This window comes from Taeniopygia guttata, chromosome 5 (genome assembly GCF_048771995.1).
Source record: "Taeniopygia guttata chromosome 5, bTaeGut7.mat, whole genome shotgun sequence".
Lineage (NCBI taxonomy): Eukaryota > Metazoa > Chordata > Aves > Passeriformes > Estrildidae > Taeniopygia > Taeniopygia guttata.
Genome location: NC_133030.1, coordinates 10,434,011 through 10,458,674, shown reverse-complemented (window position 1 = coordinate 10,458,674; position 24,664 = coordinate 10,434,011). Strand labels below are relative to the sequence as shown.

The 24,664-nt window shown below is 38.6% G+C and overlaps 1 protein-coding gene across 11 annotated transcripts in view; it reads right to left on the bottom strand.

Annotated features, from left to right (window-relative positions):
* Positions 1-24,664, bottom strand: part of PPFIA1 (PTPRF interacting protein alpha 1) — a 51,763-nt gene that overhangs the window by 3,865 nt on the left and 23,234 nt on the right. For 2 of the 11 annotated variants that reach the window (XM_012574205.5, XM_030273510.4), the window contains exons 8-30: positions 24,377-24,523; positions 23,704-23,838; positions 23,020-23,094; positions 22,511-22,594; positions 21,884-22,015; positions 20,434-20,496; positions 19,354-19,433; positions 18,978-19,110; positions 18,070-18,293; positions 17,697-17,928; positions 15,192-15,221; positions 14,019-14,170; positions 13,244-13,416; positions 13,027-13,120; positions 7,023-7,104; positions 6,702-6,902; positions 5,878-5,940; positions 5,309-5,335; positions 3,754-3,929; positions 3,563-3,660; positions 2,459-2,634; positions 1,886-1,954; positions 429-594 (exon numbers count right to left, since the gene is read on the bottom strand). In XM_012574205.5, the coding sequence (XP_012429659.4) occupies positions 429-594; positions 1,886-1,954; positions 2,459-2,634; positions 3,563-3,660; positions 3,754-3,929; positions 5,309-5,335; positions 5,878-5,940; positions 6,702-6,902; positions 7,023-7,104; positions 13,027-13,120; positions 13,244-13,416; positions 14,019-14,170; positions 15,192-15,221; positions 17,697-17,928; positions 18,070-18,293; positions 18,978-19,110; positions 19,354-19,433; positions 20,434-20,496; positions 21,884-22,015; positions 22,511-22,594; positions 23,020-23,094; positions 23,704-23,838; positions 24,377-24,523 (2,812 nt within the window). The remainder of the gene's footprint in view (positions 1-428; positions 595-1,885; positions 1,955-2,458; positions 2,635-3,562; positions 3,661-3,753; positions 3,930-5,308; positions 5,336-5,877; positions 5,941-6,701; positions 6,903-7,022; positions 7,105-13,026; positions 13,121-13,243; positions 13,417-14,018; positions 14,171-15,191; positions 15,222-17,696; positions 17,929-18,069; positions 18,294-18,977; positions 19,111-19,353; positions 19,434-20,433; positions 20,497-21,883; positions 22,016-22,510; positions 22,595-23,019; positions 23,095-23,703; positions 23,839-24,376; positions 24,524-24,664) is intronic. The other 9 variants (XM_030273509.4, XM_072929507.1, XM_012574206.5 and 6 more) reach the window with 9 other exon arrangements.

The following is a 24,664-nucleotide window of genomic DNA, read 5'->3' as shown; positions in this document are numbered from 1 at the left end:
GGTAATGCACCTGTTACTGAAGTTTTACTCATCTCAAAATTATCTGACGGGGCTTACTCACATTATTTTTGAATGCATTTTATTGCATTTCAGAAGTGGGGTTCATATTGGTCTAATGGCTGCTAATCAGAAATTATGCATCACGTGATTAAAAGACTCCTACTAAGCTGTCATTTTACTTTCCTACATTACATTTATTTCTAGCTATGATTCTCATTTAGTTACTCTAATGATGTAAAAAAGAAACTCCAACTACAGTACAGTTTCCTGAAATGACAAAGCACCCCATGGTTAAACACAGTGTTATAAATACAACCATGCACAAGGCAGATGCTTTTACACAACAAAAAGGTCATTTTGACTTAATTCCCCTGGAATCTCAAGCAAAAAAAAAGCACATCATGCTTAAAATTATACAAAATCAATACCATCAATCTGCATCTTCTTTGGCTGCATAGAGGGTGAAGACATTGAGGCTGTAACTCTGAAATTTGCAGGAAGAGTCTCTGCTGATCCAGTAGCTAAACCTCTTATGTCCTTTGGTCTAAACTTCTTTCTCCACGAAGGTGCTCTCCTAAAGCTCTTATCATCATCCTGTCATATTGACAAACAACATTAGCAGTGCAAAAAGTGTGGGATTGTTACTGACATTAAAAGGATTACTGACAAACTTAAGTAAATGTATCACCACTGAAGAAGGTAATTGTGAGGAAATAAAAAGTAAGTGAATTAAATACTGCACTGCCAAGCAGGGTTTTCCTTAAGCACTTGAGTAAATGTAATTTAATTACCCAAGTGCATTTTCCTTCCCCCATTAATATACCTGCATCTTTCAAGCAATATTCCACCTTAGAAATATAATGCCACACTTTAATATTAAATACAGTTGAAGTTCCATTTCCAAAAACATCTTTGGTAGAGAAAGTATTGTATCAATGCAAATATACCCACTGGGCAGCTCCATTTGCCAACTTCCCATTTAGAACCAGTTCAATCCTTTGAATGCGGTTTTACCTCAGGTTTATTCCCTTGTACAATTAGGAAATAAGTGTCTACATTATTTGAAGAGATCTTCATGATCAAACTGCCCTGTGCCACTAGAACAGAGCAAATGCCTGTTCCCTTAAAGCTTATTTTGCAGTTTGAAATCTCCAAGGAAAATACTTTAGAAAACCATCAATGTTTTCAGATGGGTTGTTAAAACCTTGGTACAGATGCACATGGGAACAGAGCTGTCAGGAGCTTCCACTTCCCCTGTCCTCTTCCTCATCCCGCCACCAATGTTTCTGAGACTGGTTTCCTGAGCTGGTTAACCACAGAAGGGTTTTGTCACTTCAGCCTTAATCTGGAACACTTTTGCCTACATGTGCTACCACATCAATCCCATCAGCACCAAAGAAGAGGCAGCATAGAGTTAATCAAGTCTCTCCTGGGGAAGTAACACACCTTGAATCTGTCCACTGATGGACAGATTCAAACTACAAGGTTAAAGATGGAACACTCTCCTCCATGCTGTGGGTGCACAGAACAGCCTCACGCTTAGAGAGTTTCACACTCATTTCAGTGCAGTTTGTATAATAAGATCTCAGGCTGCCCAACAGAACTTACTTTGATGTGTAAACACATCTGGTGGTGTTCTGCACCAGTATGAATCAAAATTAACATGAGATTTCTTAAAAACCACTATTTTGGTTTTTGGTAAGTCATCTTACCAAAATACACAAACTCTGCTGTATTTAGAAACCCTCAGAGACAAGGAGTTTCAAATTAAAGTTTCTCTCACTATTCTGTCAAAAGCTTGAAGAGATTCAGGCTAAATTCTTTCATTGAGCAATTCTGATAGTTTCCAGGACCATAAAATGGGTCAACAACTCCAGTAACTTACTTCATCAAGTCTTCTGTCAGTGCCCATAGCAAGGAGGTTATTGAATTCCCTCTCCAGAACAGCACGAGCCTGAAGTTTGTAATACGAAAGAAATGGAAGTTAATTCCAAAAGAGTAGTAATTAGTAACCAATAATGATTTAAAAAACTTAATAGGACCCAAACTGTTTAGTACTTTCTTATCAGATTAATAAACATACTTCATACTTGAAAGGTCAGTACTTGAAAAGTTAAAATTTTAATTTGTAACTTATTAAAAATTTAAGGAAATTTTTACAGGTCTCCTCTAGTTGTGATATGAAAGTTCATGACTCTGCTGCAAACTTAATTATTTCAGAGTCAAAACTAGCAAACAACAAAAATTTTGAGTTTCACACTACTGTTGTGAAGATGGGCCATAAGGAAAATACTCAAACAATTTTTTTCTAAAGCAAATTTGCCAATGAGAATTGTTACTAACTACTAGAAAGCCATTAGAAAGCATGATTTTAAGTTTTTGTCTTGTGTGACAATGGACAACTTTGCATCCATTTTTAACCTTCCTAGGAGGCCTAAAGTGCCTCATCCTTGGTTACCTGTGTGTTTTGAGTGGGGATTTGCAGCAGAAGAGCTAATGCATTGTAATCAAAAGATTCATCTAAGGCCACAAGTGCGCCGTGAACGCCACTCTCGAGCAGGTTACTCGCGTATTCCTTAAGGCCGATGGACACCACCCAGCGGATCATCCTCTCGTTGCTCCACACCAGGACATCTAGGGAGGCAAAAACACAGTGCCAGACGCATTACAACACCACTTCTCTGACCCAAATCATTCACAGTCATGAACTGGATGATTGGAGTGAAGTGGGAAGTAAACATATTAGAAGTCTGCTGGAAGACATTTCACACGGTAACTTACATACTTCAAGGAGCAATTCTCTAAATGCAAGAGATGCACCCGTTCCATTTGGGAGGTGAAAAACAACCCACCAGCCACAACCCTGGCTTGGTTGCTGCCAGTTAGTTGTGACTCCTGGGAATGATCTCAGGCACAATTAGCAAGTTAACCACCAAAAGGTACCAATGCTTTAAAAGGAAAGGGACAGAGCAGGCACAGAACCTTCTAAGCAAGTTTTTAGACTCAGATATCAGAAAATTCTTCTGATATTAAGCAGGGAACAAAATTACTATGAGAAATCATGGAGAATCATGAATTCCCACCCTACTTTCTCTTACTCCTGCTGTCTTGTACAAGAATGATCACAAAGCTGGAAAATATAAATACCTAGAGTCACTTGGATATATTTTCATCAACTGCTGGAGAATAAAAGTTACCAGCCACAACCAACAATAAAATTATGCAGACGTCAAGTTATGTCAAAACAGAGGGAAAAGAAGAAAATAAGGACACCCCCTCCCCCAACATGTTCTTAACTCTCATTCTCCTAAAACATTTAGTTTCAAACTACAGAGCAGTATGAATTTCAAAAATGCTCACATTTGTACCGTAAGTGAATGATTTAATGATGTGTTTTATCATTCAGCATTCAGGGCCTACATCCAGACATGCCTTGTGCATTTAACACTTGATAATTTATAAATGGCTCCATCCGCTAAAGCCTTTTCTTTGTTAATGAATATTTGAGGCTGATTAGTGAAAACATGGCAGAATCAGACTGAGGTGAAGACAATGCACTAACCCTTAATTTCATCCTGGCTTTCTTCTCTTTTTCTTTCCAGTTCTTTTCGGTCATAATTCAGTCTTCTGAGGCACATAATTCCACACTGAAAACTGTTCCTGTTTGGACCAGAGAAGAAAAATCAGAAAAAATATTTAGAGACAATGGAAACACTTAATTGTGGGTGAGATCTCCACCTTCAGCCTCCTTACCTGTGAAAGCTGTCCACCATTTTCAGCTGCCCACGCAGGTCTTTTTTAGTTAAGTGATCCAGCATTCGAGCATCCACCAGACATTCCATGAAGTAGCTGCGGTACTGAGGGAGCCCCAGGCTCGGCAGCCACTCGTTGCCAATCCACTCATGGTTCATGTCACCATAGGCTAATGTCTGGTTTGAAAAAAAAATTAAGGGACAAGCTTATTGAAATAAGAAAAGAAAAGCTGTTCTAGCATAGTTTAAAGAAATGGCTTATTTGATTCTTAGCTTGTAAAGATAAGCACATCAGAATACTGAATACTACGTGTGTGTTTTCCAAAGAAGTCACCCTAATGGAGAAATGCAAATTCAGATAGTCACGTCAGCAAGTAAAACTGCCTCTATTTATATCAAGAAATAGCCTGTCAAGATATGCAAGAGCTAATAAAATTTTACAGAAAGACTAATCTACATGGTTGGATAGCAAAAGCGATAGAATTTCATTGTGTTGAGACGTAAATACTCTCTCTTGAAAACTGGGGGGGGGAGATCTTATTTTTCATTTGACTTTATAAAGAAAAAATATCAGAAAAATAACTGCAGGACTTTTTATATACAGTTAGCTGTTTTCAGAAACTGATAAAACCCTGCTACTGAAGAACAAGCCATTCTAAATGCTAGTTCTTATTTTAAAAGAGACTTTTCTCATGACAGTTTTGATCTGCAAATCACCAGGCATTGTTTTAGAGAAAACAACTATAAATATAAGGGTTTGTAATCATATATCTAATCACTCCTTGGGCAACAAAACCCAGAAGTTCCTTTTTTCAAAAGCATAATAATTCAGATTTTTCTCTTAAAAGGCAAAAGCTTTATTTCTCCCCTAAAGGAAGCACCTACCAGGGAGGAGCAAGGCCACAAGGAAATGCACCTCTCCAAGCCATCAGAAGGTGGAAGAGTGAAAGAGCTCCTTACTCTGGACTTGTTATCACTGACAATCAGCAAATGAGTAGCTAAGATGTAGTTAATGGGACTTAAACCAGCTTTAAGCTGGAGGGCAGCCAAGAAAGAAGAGCCCACACTGTCCAAAGATATGAATCATGGGTAAATCCCAAGTTTTGTTTCTATCCCTGTATAAATACTCAGCTACATCAATGCCTGAGAATACAATTAGGATTTGCCACCACTTTAAGGCAAAACAATCAATCAAGGGGGATTACAGGATTAGTGCATCGAAATCTACTTAACTATCCAGGCCCAGGGTATCTTGTGGCACACCTGGGATGGTGGCTGGGTTGGACAGGGACTTTCTACACAGAGCAGATATTCCTCTTGGAATTCTGGCTTCCTCAGGGAACCATCCCCCACCAAAACATTAAAATATTTAAATCACGTGTATTTCCCAAGTGTGCATTGTAGAGAGATAAGGCTGCAGTTTCCCCCTCTCCCAATCCCCAGGTCACACCCAGAATCATTAAAAGCTGCTGGCCTAAAGGAAAAACAGATTATTTCATGCTCTAATGATTGTGTCAGTTTACATACAGTCTGTAATATGAGATAAAGTTTCCAACCTGAGCCCAGCTTCCCTCCTCATCTTCCTGTTAGGTGGTTAGGAAGGCAAAAGAACACACACATATTAGTGATTAAGTTTAGTAAGGAGGTCAAAGTTAATGGTGCACTGCAAGACTCTAAATCTACTGCATACCAAAAAAATCTAGATAAACCAAGCATCATGCAATGTAAAAAATTACACAAGGCACTTATTTTTGTATGAGAAGTTGCAAACCCCATATACTGATTAAGTTTTCTGGAGAGAAGAAATTTCTGCACCAAAAATTCAATTTGTCTATTTGTCAATCAAGTCAGAGCTCCATTTTACAGATTAGAGTTTTGTTTACAATCTTATCAACATTGATTTTTTTCTTCCTCCCTTCTGGGAAAAAAGCTATCAAGATGCAGATTGCAAAGTTAATAGTTAGAAGAAGCAATGATCCAGAATTTTAGTGCATTAATTTGAAGGAAACAAAAAAAAAAAAAGAAAAAAGAAAAAAAAAAAAAAGACCAAAAGGTACTTGATTCAAATGTTCAAGAAGTGGGAAAAGCACTCTAAGGAAAAGAAGTGGCAACACTGTAAACTAACCGTTTGTTGTGTGGCTGTAAGATTTTCCATCTCTTCATGTGTTACCCAGACATTTCCCGTGGTCTAACATGAGCCCACAGGGAATCAATCCCATCCAGTGAAAGGAAAGCAGTAACAAAGAGGAGAGGTTGCAGAACAGATAAGCAATCGGTATATGTAAGGAGCAGGCATGGGCAAAGCAATGGTCTCTAAGTCAGGTACAGCTACTGACAGTCATGGCATGCAATAAAAGCCTACTCACAGGGATCAACTGCCTTACAGGTATTAACAGAACTGAGCAGCAGAAACAGCTGACAGGATTTAATTAATGGGTGAACACTCAGCTCTGCTCTAATCCAAAAAATACATTTGTGTCTAGCACATAACCCCAGGAATAACTTTAGAATGCAGGGTAGACAGACTCATAAGAGAAAATTCCCACTAAGTGCCTACATTTACTAGAGAGAGACAGGTGCCTCCTAGATCATGAGTTCTAAATTATTTGGAGGTAATGGCCTTACAACTGCACTAGAAGAGCCTCCAACTATCCTACAAATTTCCATACACATTTGTAGACTTCATCTGTATTTTAAATTCTCTGGAGGCCAAAAGATGAGGCCAATAACACATACTCTAAATACTTTGGATTACATACTTAGACTGAAATAAAATTCTCTATTCCATGAGAAAGAAAATTGCAGTTATTCCATGAAAGGATGGAACAGCCTACATTTAAATAATGTGTTCCTTTCCAGAAATTCTTAATAGATTACGTTCAGCTCTATATTTACAGTCAAATGTGGGGAAATTCTAGGTGTTTATTGCTGCACAAGTAATTTCCTTACCGTCCTTGATGTGGGAGGGGCAGAGGGGCTGGTCAGGGACATGATTTCCTGGATGGCCAGGCGGAGCTTGAGCCTGTGCAGGGGATTGCTGATGCCAATTTCCCGCTGGATTTCCGTGTCAGACAGGGCTGACATGATAGCACCGCTTTTCACATTGGCTCGGCAGGCAGCCACGTACCAGGCTGGCATCCCCACCCACAGCTGGAACACAGAGAAGGAAGTCAACAGGATATGGAAAACATCCCTGCCTCCAAGCCCACACAGTCGTTACAAGTCTGTATGTTTAGGGGGCTTTTTATTAATTTTGGGAGCACCACTCACCTCCAGCCACACCACCACAGTGGGCCCATCCCACTGTGCAAAAGGCAAACCTTGTCTTCTGGCTTCCTCCAGCAACTCGTGCCTGCAATTACAGAAACATCATTAGTCATAATGGATGTGACAATTCCAGCACTGCACTCACTTCACTATCTCCTTTCCAATAATTAACTTATTCCTTTCCCAGCCAGCCTTATATAATACAACTCCTAAGGCAGGTACAGCACATGTACAGGGACTATGTAGGGATGAAAGCTGAGCTGGGCAGGAAATCTGAGAGCAGCAGAGACGCGGACCTTGCCTTTCAGAACCCAGTTTCTGAAGCCACAACTGACACTCCCAACCCAATGTGAAGATGTCAGGCTTGTTTGGCAATCAGATTCTCAGCTGCTCAGTTTTCTGCCCAGCAAAGCTGAACCAAAGCAGTCATTTCTCCTCAGCACATGCAGATTTGAAACCTGTGGCAACACATGAGCACATGAGACACGCCTGTCCATCATGCTGTCAGGACTGGACACTGGGACAGTGACCATTTCACTGCTGAACATCAGCCCGTCAATGTGTGGCACAGCTTCACACAACCAGAGTTGTGTTTGGCAATTCTATCCTGACAGGCTGTGTACTGAAACTCAGCTTTCATCTCCCCTGATGACACCATTTCCTTTGCTGTGCTGAAACAGATGCGCCTGAAGTTTCATACTGACAATCCAGCTCCCAGAGACAATGGAAACTCAAAAGGTCCCTAGAAATAACTGCCAAAAAATGTTTAATAAACCAAAGGACAAAAACTAGCACTGTGGGTATAAGCATGCAATGCTGCTTGGACATGCCTGGCCGAAAACATGGAGAAAGCCTAAAAAAAGCATTTTTACACTGCCTTTGAAAGCCAGTTATATTTGGTTAGGTCTCCACTCATTCTCCTTTGAAAATCGGAAAAAACAACTGCACCTAATTAGACTGATTTTACTGTTCTTTATTCATGCCTGCAAGTGTAGAATTAAGATATGCTGCAATACTACAGAGTCAAGACCCTACATTATGTATTTACCATTTTCTCACTATTTCAATCAAATAAAATCTCCTTGCCTTTTGAACTGTCTCACTGGATAGATCTAAGATGATAACAGTTTTAGTAGTTATAGGTATTAAAATACACAAGGCACCTTGAAGAGTGATTACTGACAGACAAGGAGCTGTTTTGCTACTCCTACAAAATGCAAATACAGCATTCAGCTCCTTTACACATATCTGGGATCCTCATGTTATATTGGTAGGTAACTAAATATTAAAAAGCAATAATGAAACAATAAATATACTAGCAACTGCTTTATCAAGAGATAGCACTTCTCCACCTGCACACCAATAAATTCCTATTGCTCTGGAGGAACCTCCCAGTAATTTGTGCTAATTAAATGCGCTTCCCAGGAATGGAAAAGGGGGAGGAAGGTAGGCACTGCCAGACAACTGGTTACAAATAATCATTTTAGGTACCATTTTGGGATCCATCCATTAAGGTGGAACAGTGTTCAGCAGTCAGCAGCTAAATTTCACTACCAAAACAGAGTGTAAAAGCTTAGATATATTTGTACATTTCAAAAAGACACATATATTTTTGAATTTGGAATCAAGGATCAGCTATTTCCCTGCTACTCTGGAACACACTACATTCATTCCACAATTAATTAGCCCTGAACACACTTAGTTCTGCTTCTCTTTGTTGTTTAAAGATTTAAAAATTAGAAAAATAAATAAATAAGATCATACAAAACACTGTCTGGTAAGAACAGAATAAAGTGCTTAATACTGTATTTGCCAGAAAGGAACACAAAGTTTTTTCCAAGTACTTTGGCTTCTAAATTGGTGTCTATGCCTTTTTGGTGGTTGTACTGGGTGGAGTTCAGAGAGTATCTGTCATTTCTGGTTGTTCTCTAAGCCTCATTGTATACTTCATGGTAACCATGAAACAGTGAATGCTTTGGAGTAGAATACAAGGAATACAGCAAAAAAATGTAAGGAGAGTTTATGATACTAACTTGAAATTCATGGTGGTAATGTAGGAAGAAAATAATTGTGTAATGGAGGAAAACACATAAAAATAGAAACAAACAAAGAAAAAAATGTTTATGAAATGATTTTATGCAGAAATTATTCAATGGATCTGAATAGGAAAGCAACCATGAAGCGGAAAATTAATTGCAGAATTTGTTCATATGCAGTAAGAGATAAAAAACTTGCTTGCACAGGAAATCCTTAACCCCAAAGCTCAAGATGTAGCCCAGGCACAAAACATCTCATAGGAAGAATTCAGAAGCAGCTGCTGTTTCATCTGCAAATTATGCATTAATGTTTTTTTCCTATAGCAGAGAACTTCTCTTTTCCCACTATTCCCTTCAAACTCCATCAAGACACTCACTGCATTCCAGTAAAATGTGATCAGATCCCTGAGAGCACAACTGCCAGGCCAACTGAGTCTCATAGCCCAGCCAATATACCAGTTAGGAAATAAGTGCAAAAACAAAATCTTTGTGAGGAAAAAAATATTACAGTGGTGTCAGCAGCGTTAACAGCTGGTATAAACCCGGCCCTGTGAAGGATGAAAGGGTGCCAATAGAGTAGCTGGCTACTGGAATAACTCCTAGGTGACAAAACCAAGAGAGAGATGCCTGGAGACTTAACAGAAAACCTGGCTGGGCTTCCCTTGGAACACGAGCCCAAACATGCTGCTGCAAGAGGGGAAGGTTTGTTGTTAGACACATTCCAGAGGCATCTCACAGCAGCTGTGGAGGACAAAAGCTGTGGTCACAGGGAGTGAGAAATTATGTCAAAGCTGCAGGTAGTGCCTGATGCAGCAGAGTGTGCACAGGACCCTCCAGGGACTGTGTGAAGTATCTGCTCAGAAGGGCTCTTGGCAGCAGAGGACACGCTCACCCCAGAGGGAAAATAAAGCAGACTGTATCACTTGGTCACTGGATTAGGACAGCATGGGAATGGATACATGCAGAGCTCATAGCCAGAGGGGAATGCTGTATCCCAGATTTCTTGGATGGAAGCGAAGAGGATTGATTTGGAAGAAGTTCAGAAAACAGTAAACACTGCAGTGTGGGGAAGAGAGAGATACTGATGGAAGTGACAGAGCTTCAGGGTGTAAAAACTGAGAAGCAACAGTTGTAAAACATGAGATGGAAACAGGCAGAGCATCAGAGGAAAGTTAATATCGTTATTCTACACTGAGTTCGGGGATGTAGTGTTTTGTGTGCGACAGTTATCTTAAATTTAGGTTTGCCTTCCTTTTTGATGAATACAGTACTAAGTTGGTGGTGCTGTAGCCAGAAAAGCACAAACACAGTTGTGGCAAACACTGTCACGACCACAGCTCACACAGGAGATGAACACAGCACTATAAACCATTTTGGTTTAGTAAACACCAAACAACATTTTTACAGAAATACATCTACCTTGGAAACACAAATATCTACTATTGCTAAACAACTTTCAAATCCCAGATTACAAAACTAATCTAAGAGGGTTTAATATTCCCACTATAAAAGCTCACACCATGCAAATTAAGACAAGACACCAAACTATCTTTCACACTGAATTAAGCGACACTGGATTTATTTCAGCAACACATTTTCATAATATATTCTTCTAAATCTAGTATTTCGTCTCATGATCAGACTTTTTTGAAGAAAGGATAGAGGTTTTAATATATTGCTAAAAAATCCAAATGAGTTTTATCATACTTACACAACAGTCCTAATAAAAATAAATACAAACTTACCCTGATTTTGCACTACCACACCAAATGGTAAACAAAAGGAAAATGAAATTAAGACAAATATAAAACTAGGATTAAACTGAACTCAAAGGCATACAACACCAGACAAATAATGTGTACTGTAATTTAATTCTGTAACTACAAACAGGTTTTTGTTAGCAGACACTGAATGCTGCCCTCAGCCTGTTTGTGCACATGCAGGCAGAAATCAGAAAGATAAACAAGCAAATAGGGATTAGAGACAGCTATAAATAGAATGAGCTGTCGTTGTTCCAAGCATTCAGGTAGCTGGAATTCTTTTTGCTGAATACAAGGTTTTGTAAGCAAACAGTCAGTCAAAATTTGTTTTAACCCACCCTCCTCCAGTATCAGAGTGAAAAGCAATTCAGAGCAGCTCTACCACTTCTTCTTGATAAGGAACATCTCAAGAAGGCAGCAAGGGATCTTTGACCCCTTATGGTAATATTCCTTCCCATGTTCAGAACACCCCTCAGATTCTGAACACTAGCATGACAGCATTTTACTTGGGTTTTTTAAAATGATGGATCTAGACTGTTTTTATTTCATTGAGTGGTAGAGAACAGAAGGCTCCAGGGAGACCTTAAAGCCCCCTCCAGTACCTAAATGGGCTGTGGAAGAGATGGAGAGGGGCTTTGGAAGAGCTAGGGAAGGCAATTCCAAATGAAAAGTCTTCATTTGTTTAATAGAGACAGCTGCCTTTTAAGCAAACTGCAACATGCAGCCATAAATTATACTTTAAGTAACACCAGCACATTTTTGAAAAGCAGAATGTTTACAAGAAAAGCCATGATTTATGTGCAACTGCACTTCTTGCATTTCTTAAAGCAAGACAGTATGGATTGTTTCACTTGAGAATGAAACTTGTGGCTGGTATTGAGAAATACCTATATTGCTCAAAGGACAGACCTTACCGCTCCTTAGATATAACCAGACTAAAACTATTTATTCAACCAAGATGTGGTATGACTTTAAAGCACTGCAGAAAAGGGAAAATACCAGATCATAATAAAATATGATTGCTTTCAGAGCAGCAGTCTGAAGAAAAACAGCTGAGCCTTCTGTTATCCAAACAAACCCACATTCCATTCTGACTTTTCAAACCAACATGCTGCTGCTTTTCATTAGCAGCCACCAGGTATTATTCTTATTACTTAATAGAACTTAGGTACTGCAAGAAATCCCTCTCAAAGGGAAAATTAGCACTCTTTCTTTTCAACATTTACTGTCTGTCTTCAGAAGGCAAGGAAAGTCTGATCATCAGTTTTTTGATAGCTGAACAGAACAGAAACAGCAGAAGTTTAAGGTATATGGCTAAGCATTGGGGGAAAAATGCAAGGAATGCCTGATCCTACTTATATAAATATGAGTGTTTCCTGTATTCTCATATAAGCATCAAGTAAGGATTTCTACTAGTAGCAATATCTCTTTTTCACCTGTGATTAGTCTTTGCTTCATCTGTTCCAAGATGGGAAACAACAAAGCATGAAAACAGAAACTCCAAAGGTGAGCAGTAAACTAAAGATTTTCTGTGACAGAGTGAAAAAATTCTCATGACTAGGAAAAGGTAACTGCATACAAGGTGCCATAAAAAAAAGGAATAGTCACAATTCATTTAAAAAAATTGAAGAAACCAGGGCAATATGGTGCAAAGAAAAAGATTTCAGCAGCCAATCTTAAACAGAAGTGAAAAAATTACTGAAGAGAGAAGCTGCCAGCAGCTGCAACTCAAAGGGACAGAGAAAGGAGCCAGCAAATTCATACACAGGGAGTGATGTCTGCACACAGCATCTCATGCTTCCCTTCTGTCAATTCCTCCACACTCTAGAGCAAAAGAAAGCCAAGAACAACTTTGGGAAATCTCCTATTTGAATTAAAGGTATTTATAATTTATTACATTTAATACCTCCCAAAGCAGGTATGAAATATAATAAATTTAGGGGGAATTTGATAAGAGTCCGCTTCCATCTCCAAATTTCTTTATTACAGCAGTCCAATTGTAAGTTTTCAGCTTAAATTCCTTTCAAATTTACCATGACCTATACTGCTATTAATGTTCTGGAAAAATAGTAAAAAAAAAAAAAAATCTACAGAGGTTTATTAGCCATAGTAGGCAAAAATACCGCAAAACCAAGCTAAAAATAAAACCACAGCATTTTTAAACAAAGCAATACATGAATAACACAGGATTAAAATTATTTGATAACTTACTTTTTCTGCATTTTCCTGTTTTTCTCTGCCTGACCTCCAAGTTTGCTGAGGCCTAATGCATCCTGAGAGGAACCATCTGCTTCTCCCAGGCCACCTACAAAAAACCCCAAACTCAAGTCACTCTCAATTTAATCCTTTGTAGTATTACTGATCAGGAATGTGTAAAACCAAAGCCCCAAGGCTATCTTTCTCACTGTGTAAGAAAAAGCAAACCAACCTTGTCCTAGAGCTTCCTTGCTTCCTTGCCCAGGTCGTCCCTTTTCCTTCTTGCCAAACAGGCGGCCAATGGAGGATTTGATCCCCTTCTTTTTGGGGGCTTTGTGAAGGGAATCTTGGCTGCTGTTACTACTACTAGGATTACTTGTTTGGCCATCTTGTGAACCTGTTGAACTGTACCAAAAAAAAAAAAAAAAAAAGAGTCATCAAGGAGCCCATGTACAACAAATTCACCAGAGATAAGTTCAGGGTTCTATGCAAGTTAATTGAAGTTCGGTAACTTACTAATGACATTTAATTTCATTTAATTTCATGAATTATGAAAAGAAATATTGATGGCACAAGTTCCTGGCTGAAAGGGGCAGACAAAGTTCAAAATACTTGAGTGGAATCCATCTCAGATACTTAGGTACTGTGAAAAGAGTATCTGTCAATCAAAGTGATGGCAATTTTGCAAGTTATTTCTCAATTTATAGCTAAATAACAACTTAAAGAGTTAAGAGTTACATTTTTCATATCCCAAGCATGAAGAAAACTTAATGCAGACTTTGAGTACCAAAAGCATTCCCATGAAGCCCTTTCTAAGCCTTAGCAATTACATTCCTAATGTTTATGTAACAGTAACCCATTTAGGTGTTCACACTCCTGACGTTTGAGAAACACTTTAACGCTCAGACTAAAATCCTACAGGCTGACAGCTCTGCAATTTGGGGTTTTACTCCGATGCCGTAGAGCACTGAATTCCTGCTAGGTCTGAGTGAATCCCAGCTGCTTACTTCCTAATGTCCCTGATATCTTCGTGGCTCACTGTGTGCAGAGCTCCTTTCTGGACTCTGTCCAGACGCAAGGACCGAGGTGAAGAAGGTGGTGATGTCTCACATTTTATGGTGGTTTTGTCATCTCGTACCTCTTCTCTGGAAGCTGGAGACTGACAGAAAAGGAAGGAAAACTTCAGGGGCACTGCCAAAACATGAAGGCTATACCAATACTACTCAAAATAGTGAAAAGGAAGAATCTTACTTTAGTGTTAAAGGATCACTCTTGCCCTTACCATTCTGCAGTTGCCTATTTTTTGCTTGATTTATTTCTGAATTTCTTGTTACCCTTAGTGACAAACTACTAAAATCAGTCTTAGCTACTAAAATGAGTAAGTGGCACTTATCTTTTATTCATTTATAGGGCTAAGAACTAAATTAATGCCTTCAGCACCATAAAATTAATATACCTGTCCCCAGTTCAAGCAAGTGCAAAGACAGAAAATCTAGAGACCTGTGGAAAGAATTATTAGCAAGATCATTGACTCTGCAAAGTCAGTTTCTACACACCTGTAGCTACAAAAGTTTGAGTAATAGAAAGAATAACTTATTTGTGTGTGCACTGACAGATTTTAAAATTCAGCACTGATGCATGAAGACTGCACTGTTGCTCTGATTCTTAAGTTTTTCTAAAGCCTTCTGAGTTTACATTCTGTTGGAAAACTTTCCCACACAATTTCTGTAAATAACATATTGTTTTGCATTCCTTCATGGGGGTAAAAAAACTTAATGTACTAGTGGTTTGTCCAATGTCTTTGGAGAGGTGGCCCATTCACTCTCCAATCCACTGTCACCTTTGGAAAAGTATAAAAGGTGGAGTCAGAAAATAAACTTCCTCTTTTACCTTGCAAAATAGCAGGTGGCTCGCGTTGTGCTTTCTCGTGTCCTATAGCAACACTGCACAGCAGTGATTGCAAAAAGAGACAGCACAACAGTCCACCACACCAGCAAAAACAGGCAAACAAACAAAAACCCACAAAACAAACCCACACTTAGACTAAAATGATAAACCACAATTTTGTTTTGTTACAGAGCTACCCTGAAAATGCTTTATGCTCCTGTTATCCACTAATGAGTTTGGGGACAGGGAGGGAGATGAAGGGACACACCATGAAAAAAACTAAAGATTTTTACCTTTCTACGGTGTTTCCTTAAATCACTAGGCTGACAGATGCATGCAAAGAAAAGAAATTTGAAAAAGCTGTATTTATTGTAAACTGTAGCACAGACTAAGACAACTACTACAGACAAAAAAACTTAGGGAGAACATAAACAACAATTACAACAATGGCACAGGGAGATACTGGGTATGAAGTACTCCTTAAATCACAGATTACTTAAATGTATCCCTGCAGTGAGTAAAAGGAAGCAAAAAATAAACACTTAGAGTTGGTTATCTACCAAAGTACCAGAGATGTTTGAGTGTGTTGAGATCGTCAGCAAATTAGCACAAAATATGTGCGTCAAAAAGCCCCAGTAAAGTGTACGGGGTACAAGGTGTCGCTTTGAAAAGGTGAGACCTGCTTTGAACCTCCAGGTCAGCTACAGAAGCCTTAATAAATCAACTGCACTCATCCCTCCTCACAACCCAGGGATTCCTGCAGCTGTTTCCTACACTGCACAAAAAGCAGGCAAGACTTTAAAAGTGTCAAAGAGTGCCAACAATAGCCTATTTCCATACAGCAACAGGATTTTGTTCCGTTGACAGCTTTGCAGTGCTGCAATGTCTGAGCAGGAATTCACCACCACTTTTATTTTATCCTCCAACCACTGTACCTCACTCCCCAGGGAGTGCCCACCTCTGCCAGTGCAGACAGCAAGAGTTACACAAACAGCTTATTCAGACTGATGCTGACAAAAGTTAAATTTAGATAATTTGTTTAATAGCTCTCATTATTTAAAAAGCCTGCAACCAAAAATAGAGTTAGTCCCCTTTGAAGTGGGCTGGGGGGAGGGATGTTGTTTCCCTCCCACAAAGGATAACTTTTAATTGTTTTTGATTTAGAATACATGTAAATTTTGCAGGATTAATATGGAAAGTTATGTTCAATCTGACTGTAAAGTACTACATTAATAAATCATAAGTTCACTGAATCATAGAAGGGACCTTTAAAGATGATCGAGTTCCTCCTCAAGTTCTTAACAAAACACTGCAGACACCATTTCACCATTATAGGATCTTTCATCCAGTAAATCTGATGAGCATAAAAATGAAAATGTTCACCACATGGAATGAACTGCCCACAAGGACTGCTCAAGAAAGCTGTAGGCTTCATCATTTATCATGTTGATGCTTTTTAATCATGAGGGGCTTTCAACTGACTGAGCTGCATAACCACTGGCATTAAGCTAATTTGCCTATATGATCAAAACCTAATGCAACTCTCTATTAAAACACTGGAAGACACAGCAGAACTCAGTCTAATAATCCATGAGAGCCCTTCCTAAAGTTTCTAGAAATCTCTTGTTCTCTAATTCTTGATTTCAAGCTTTCGCAAATCAGTTGCCAGGTATGAAACCCATCAAATACAGCTACAAACACCAGATAAAGTGACTTCGGTGCACAATTAGGATCTAAAGTGAACTTAATTACACTTCATTTTTCTTCAATTGCATTGGATTTCAGACAAGACACATTCTCCTGATCTAGTTTTGGGAAAAAGAGCTACTTAAATTTGTATATTTTCTGCATGAGAAGTATTTAGCTTAACTAATTATTGTGAAATGTTAGAAGATAGAGCACGCCACAATTTGAATTTTGACAGCTTTTTGTCAGAGGACTGCTTGTCCCTGGATATATGGCTAGAGCAAGTACAGGGATTTTTATTTTAACACAAAGAAGGTAAATTATTCCCTCTTATGAAAAACACACCTTTTGGTGTATGTGCACATTAATTTTAAAAAGCCAGCAAAACTACTTAGCTGAAATACTTGGTTTTAACTGTTCATTTTATTTAAAATGTAAAAACGTTTATTTTATGTAAAAACAAGAAAGGGGGAAATTTGTATCTTAATTTTACGGATGTATTTGCATGCATAAAGCAGCTACTAGAAGAATAAATCTTCCTGAGCAGTCATAGGAATGTCAAAAGAAGAAAAACATCTTTCTCTACTCTCTGAACTCTTGAGACTAAACTATTTTATCACCTGCAAGGTCTAAGAGATATTTATTTTACCTATTAGGCTTTAATAGCCTAAAACAAGACACTAGCACTCATCAATATTCAAACAGCAGCGATACCATCCCAAACTTCACGATTAATACGCAAATCACTTTTTAGCTGAGTGTTCACTGGAATAGTGGACTGCTAAAAATAAAGTTTAAAGCAGACAGAGAAAGTGGTTGAAAAGAAAGCATTATTTCTTCTAGAAAGAGGAGTCTGAAGAAAGACCATAACAACAGAAAGAGTAAATACTTAGGCATGAGATGTTGACCAAATAATAGACTTGAGCTCTGAACGTTTTTCCTAATCATTATGTATCTTACACTTTTTATAGAAGTTGAAAGGAAGCAGTAGAAAAACCTAGAGAAAGGAAAAATACAGCTGAGTAAGCAGGAGAGGAAGGAGCAACCACACAACCCGTTTCCTAGAGAACAGGAACGTGCTTCTGAGGAGCCGGCGGGCCGTGGATACCCACCAGGGTCATGATGCCCAGCTTGTCCACCTCCCTGGCGGGGCTGTGCGGGATGCGCCGCGGCGTGGAGCGGCCGCTGCCGGGCGGGGAGGAGCCGGCCAGGGCCCCGCCGAGCGCGGGGGCGATGGAGCCCAGCGAGCGGAACCGGCCGTGCGCTTCCAGGCTGCCGCTGCCCACGCGGCTCTCGATCTCCTCTGCACGCTGCTCCGTGTTCTCCTTCTCCTCCTGGATCAGTCTGAGGGAAAAAGAGCCTCACAGGAACGTGACATTACAACAAGGACCACGCAAATGGAAGCGGCACTTAGAAGAAAAACGTGGGAAAATTACCATTTTCCAGCATATTTTTATCAAAAGCTCCACAGCAGACAGGCCATACCTGATCTCTTTGTTGATTGCATCCAACTGTTCCTGCAGCATTATGGCCAAAGTCTGAGCATCAGCCTGACCACTTGGTGACAGCAGATCAACCGAGCTGAAAATGGTCTCCCTGTCATCCTCCACATCAGACACATCCACATCGCTCTCAAATGCTTGTGCCACATTTGCCAACACGCTGGCTTGCTGGGCCCGCTCCCAATCCTGCTCATTCAGGGTCTGAACCTACAAGAATCCATTAAAGGAATAAATCCAAATTCAAATAGGGAAAAATACCATATCTCTACTGCTTATCAAGACGTTTAAAATAATATATGTAAGTCCACTTACATGCTGAACACATCCATCAAGACACCAATGTTTAGAGAAGTGTAAAAAAAAAAAAGCTATAGTGTAGGAAGCTTTAAACTTCGTTTAACTGCAAGATGCAGAACAGGCTCATTGAGTAAATTATAACACCACATATTTTGGTGATACACGCTTTTAATTATGGTAGAATTTTGTTATAAATTCAATGGGAACTATGGCATCAGTTCCATGTAATGAGTACACATGTGTCCTGAAAGGAAATGGAAATTGCTTGCAGAACAGTAATGTGTTAAGAGTATATAGACACAAAAGTAGGACTGCTTCAAATTGCACTTTACAGGCTTATCAAAATTAAAAAGCAAAACCAAAAACTTAAAACCAACAAAACCCCAGCAAAACAAAATAGGAGTTCCAAACCATAATCTTGCAACTATTTGCTAACAATTAAAAGGACCAACAGTTGTTCATGAGTTGGTTACACAGGATCTATAAAACCCAGGAGTTTATTGCCAGGTCCTCCCAGTTCTAAAAGCTCTTTGCATCTGATTAGCCTCACGCACTGAACAAATCTGTTTTGTTATTTGTATTTTCCCTCCTTACCTTTGAAGGCTCATCCCTGAGAGCAGCCAGACGCCCCTTCTGGGGCCGCCTCAGCACGGAGGAGGTGCTGTAGGAGTCTGTGTGACTGTCCCCCACAGAGGAGGATGGCACAGGGAATCTGAAATCTGCTCTGCTGCAACACAAAACAAACATTTCATCTTTACAAAGGGAGATAGAATCAAAAAAAAGTCACCCAAAGGATTTCTCTTGTTCCACAACTGCCAGTTGTTTTTAAGCAGTATAAAAAATGTTCTATATGCTCTGTAAAAATGAATTTATAGCTATGACTGAAATATTTTCATTTATAATATACAAGATTGTATTTAGCATAGTAACCTTAAAGAAAATAGAAAAAAAAAAAAACTACTGCTGGTACCTGTGATGAAGTGATGTGGCTCTGAGCCTCACTTGGTCATTTTCAGCCCTTAATGCATCAACATTTAATACCAGTTGATCCTGGAAAAATAAATAGAAAAAACATATCATATGCTTTTTAAAAAAGAATTAGTGTCAAATACAAATTTATAAACTCAGATTTAGGTTTTTTATCTAATTTCTCTGAAAGTTGGAAATAATAGATTTTAAGATACAGCCTTCACCTATTTAAACATTTTTGCTACACACAATACAGCACTATCATAAAAGGGTATCCCAGAATAATACTGTTGCCTCTCTACCCTGACTCTAGTAATGACAATATGTACTTTAAAAACAACTGTGAGTTCACATGCTACTAAGTTTATTATAATAAAGTGATATAACAAACAAGATTTGTTCAAGCTCTCTGCACAAAAGGATCTAAAAGCATTCACTTTTAACTTGGACATTTTTACATGCTCCAGAAACTCAGAATTTAACAGCAGAGAAATACAATGAATGAGAACAATGAAAGCCTAAATAAAACAAAAAGTGGCTGATAATGAACATCTGTAAGGGGACCTTGTCATTTCCATGACAAGCAGTACACCAGGCACCTTAGCTATTACTAAGGAGCAGCCAAGTCTAATAAATATTTCTCCTTCTGCTCCCCAGTTCTTAAAACTTACAAAAAACCCTTTAGTAGTTGCACAAGCATTTTGTGATATTCAATGCTTTGAGAAAACCTTATGGAAAAATGTCCAACATTAAAATATTTCTCATTTGGTTTTGCTGTTCAAGGTCATATTTACAACAGTATAAAAATTCTACACAATCTCCAAACTTTGACCAGTTGCCAACATATCCAGGCACTTCACATATTCAAAAGTGTGTTAAGTCTTGGACTAAAAGGTTATGTATTACCCATAAAAACCCTGTAAAACTGTGGCACACAATACCATAAAATAAGCAATAACAATTCCTTTCTCTTAAACAGAGCAGGAAATGTTAAGTTTTATGAGGAATTAAAATCTGATCCTGTTATGTAGCAAGGTAGCAATTGAGTCCCAAGATAATATTTCAGAAATGCAGAGTCTACCTTTTCATGCTGAAGTTCTTCTATTTGTTTTTTTGCATTTTCAATTTCTCGAAGAAGTGAATTCTGAAATTAAATGCATTACAAATTAAGTCACTCATAAGCTTTACACTTTTAAACCATAACCATGATGAGTATAAAAAAAAAAAATCTAGTCAACACTACACATATACATCTTAAATTACACATCCTTGATTGCTTCCATAATTTCACTTTGATTATAGTTGAAGGTTTATCCTTCCAGGTGTACAGCCCTCTAAATAATGGATTTAGTAATAATACTGGTTCCATACATCTTTAATAGCAATAGCAGCCTTTTAAAGCTCTATTTCACAATCTAACTAGTAAAAAAAGGGAATTATGGAATAATTCAAAGTAACTCAAGAAAGACCACAAGATCAGAACAAAGTCTTAATGTTACCTGCATGTTTCTTCCCAACTTAGCACAAAAAAAATGAGCTGGAAGACTCAAAAAGAACACTTTTCTAGTAGCTGTTAACTACAGTAAAGGAAAAGTTGATTTTCCTCATTATTTGCAAATGTAGTTATGGTTTGGAAGGTAAGAGGGAGTCAGGGTCAGTCCTGAGACATCACCTATTATGTAAGCATTATGCATGAATGCAAGAGGAAGCAAACAGTCAGTACAAGTCTGGAAACACCATTTGCATTCCAAAGCATTTTATTGCCATGACTTCGGTATTAAAAGACACTCAGCTTTTCCTGAAACATTTCCCCAGATGGTCATTTCATCCTCTAGTAAAAGAAACCAAATATATTTTAATCCAAGACCAAGCAACTCAAAGTCAGCATCAAGCAAAGTGCCACTTTAGTAGACATTGCTTAGCTGGACGAAGAATAAGGGATCTTACTTCAAGCTGTGCATGGAAGAATAATCCATAAGGATCTAGATCCAAAATCAGAAGGGAAGAAAAGAAGTGAAAGTGTGTCAGAAGAGATGAACTGAGTATCGGGGAAAGCTCCAAGATGTGCACTGACAGTGCAGGAAAAGCCCTTTAACATGCATATAGAATCCCAAAATGAGCTACCTGAGAAGAAAAGTAAATTGCAGGAATCCCACAATGCCTATGGGGAACTGGTACAGCCAAAAGCAGTGGGAAACAAAGGAATCTGAACTGGAAAGGTCAAAGTTCCAATGCTTTAGGCTTCCTGTATTACACATAGGATGAGCCTATCTTTGCAATCTGCAGCATTCAAACAAAAAAGGATAAAGCTTCTTAAAAGCTGCCTTCTCAACACCACAGTGCAGTGCCCAGGGAAAACCTCAAAAATTATTTTTAAGAGCATATCTTCAAAATCAACACTATAAAAGAGCCTTAACAGCAACTACTTATTAATAAGGGTTTTGTGTTTATTTGCTGAAGTTATGGACACATTGCAAAAGGCACAAATCATTACAGAATTATACATTCATTACTGGAATGTGACTTGTTACCTTGTCTTCCAGGGCAGCCATCCTCTCCTTGAGATGAAGCTGGAGCCTTTCATTGGATTCAGACAGGAGCTTATCAACAGTTTCTGACAAACGTTTATTATGCTCTTCATTCATCTTCTCTCTCTGTCTAGCCTGAGATACAAAGAAGCTGCTGAAAAAACTTCAGATTTGCAATATCTCTAACAATTTCCAGGTTATGAAGGCAGCGAGCTTTCTTTAATCCAAATGCATTTTTTTAACAGCAATATTTTTCCACAGAGTAACACTGTATGTGCCTCCAGGGCTCTGTAAAGGGAAACTAAGGGTCTTTAATAAGTGAGCCAAGATCAGAAATTCAAAAAACCAAGCTGGTATTAAAAAAACTTTAAAAGGCACAATTCAGAATGGATTCCCTTATTTGTAACCCAGGAACCAATTCTTCCATAGTCATTTAAATCAACAAGTTTCTTCAAACTTTTATTGGAGACTTTCAGCACATTTTCCTTGAGATTTAAGGTTAGCCACAGTAGAGTGACTCACTATCAGCCAGCCTAAACTCTAGCTTTATTTTAAAGCTGAGAAACAAAGAAGATTATGTTCTTTCTTTCAGCTTTTTATCTTTGTCAAAATGTCACTAAAATGCAGTACCCTTTGCAGTTCTTGATTCTTCTCTTCAAGCTGTGCCTCCATCTGTCTCAACCGCTCCTCGATATTGCCGTGTCTCTCCTCAGCCTGTCAATTTGAGAGCAAAATAAGAATTTGGGTGGGTTTTTTAGGCTCCAAAAGCACAGGAACACTGAGGCACAGGAATATTTCTAACATGCTTTGCACAACTGCCATTTATGGTAAAGGACAATGCAGAACAGATGCTTTTGTCACCAAAAGGACCTTGCAACAGTTCAGATGGGAAGTGACAAAAAGATGAAACCTCTCACCCCTAAGTACCATCATGAATCAACTACTACTGTTTGCAAATGAGCTTGCAACAGCGAAGTTCATTCATATCCCCAACAAATAAAACCAAAAAATAAATAGAAGTAAAGACTGAGTGCATTTTCAAGTTCTCCTCACTAGCCTGGACGATGGGACCCTTAGTTAGTAATCATGGCAAAGCAGAAAGCAGCAAGCAGAGACAAGGACTAAGATACAAATTCTACCTTCCTAAGCTTGGTGGCAAGTTCCAAAACTTTAGCATCTTTAGCAGCAGAGCTCCCAGGAGACAAAAGGTCAGACTACAGAGCCAGTTAGGGACAGGAAAGATAACAGGGAAATAAATGAAACTAAGGCTTTGAAAGAAAACATGCACACACACACTTGAAAAAGCTCATTTGTAGTTAGCTAAATATAATTCTTCAGATATCATTAGTCCATTTGCAACCCTCTAAAAATCTTGGTATTTGGTAGTACCACGATTTCTCTCGCTCCCCACTTGCTTCACTTAGCAGTGGAAGAAATTTCGTTTCAGAAGCAGTTCATTATTTGGAAGACTTTATACCTATTATTGAATAATTTTAATAAAAAGTACAAAATAATAATTCAGATAGATATTTTTATGATGTAGAAGAGTTAACAGAAAACCCACTTGAGTTCCAAAGAGCAGAAACTTAAAAAAAGAGATTAAAAATTAAAAAAAAAAAAAAGAGTAAATCAGAGTGCCTTCAGAGAGATGAGTGGGAAAAAAAAGTAGGAAATAAACATTTTCTGTATGAAATAAATATTTTCTGAATTATTTGTGGGAAAACTGGAAATCAAATGTAACTAAACCAACACTAGGAACAGATTTCCTGCAGTGGGACACCAATGGAGGAGAGAGTCTGAAGGACACCGTGCCACCACCTCACCTTTGTAAGTGCTGCCACTCTCTGTGCCAGCTCAGCCTCCACCTCTGGCAAAGTCTCAGCTTTTCTCAGTGTCTGCTGCAGCTTTTGCTCAGCCAGTTCCAGTCGCTCTTGCAGCTGCCTGTTCTTATCTTCACTCTGCACAGGGTTATGGCCAGCAAGTGTTGAGGGTTACAGAAGCTTTTAGTTAGAAAGTGGTTGGCTAAACAATCATTTCTGGCTTATAATGCTGGACTATTTCATGTCAAGCACTTGTCAAACTTTCTCTCTCACTACAGCAATAGCCTGTAAAAACCACTACATGCTGTGCAAATCTTAAAAGTTTAGCTCAGAATGAGTAATTCTCACCCACAAAACTAAAGATGCTTGGATACACATACAGTAACTTAAAACCCCACAACTAATAGCAACAACAGCCCTGCTGCCCCAAGATAAAGTGCACTAAATTTCTCAAAACCATTTCCCCTTCCCAGTAAAGCCATCTCATCTTTATTCCCAGGGTAAAAATCTCTGCAATGTATGACTCCAGCTCCTGAAAAACAATCACTAATAACAGCACATTACAGCTGATATTTATCTCCTTAAAAGCAAAGTGCTTCAGCATGGCATGAACATTAATTATCTCCATTAGCTTTATGCTGAGCAAAATGTACTTCATCTAATTTGAAACTACAACCTGTCGGTGCATGGAGTCTTTAGTGGCAATTTCATTTTCAAGTTTATCATTGAGGTCATGCACAGATGTAGCTTCACGTTGTGCAGCGAGGTAGCGTTTCTCCAGAGTGGTGATTCTCTCCTCCATGTCCTCCTTCTGGGCCAGAGTCTGGGCAAGACACACAACAGAAGTCAGACTGTGAGAGATCATTTCAAATAAAATAATTTCAAATAATTTTTTTTAAAAATCAAGTTATTTTTCTCAGTAAAAAGTGAAGTGGAAAGAAATGGCTTTTTAAAACAGTTAATG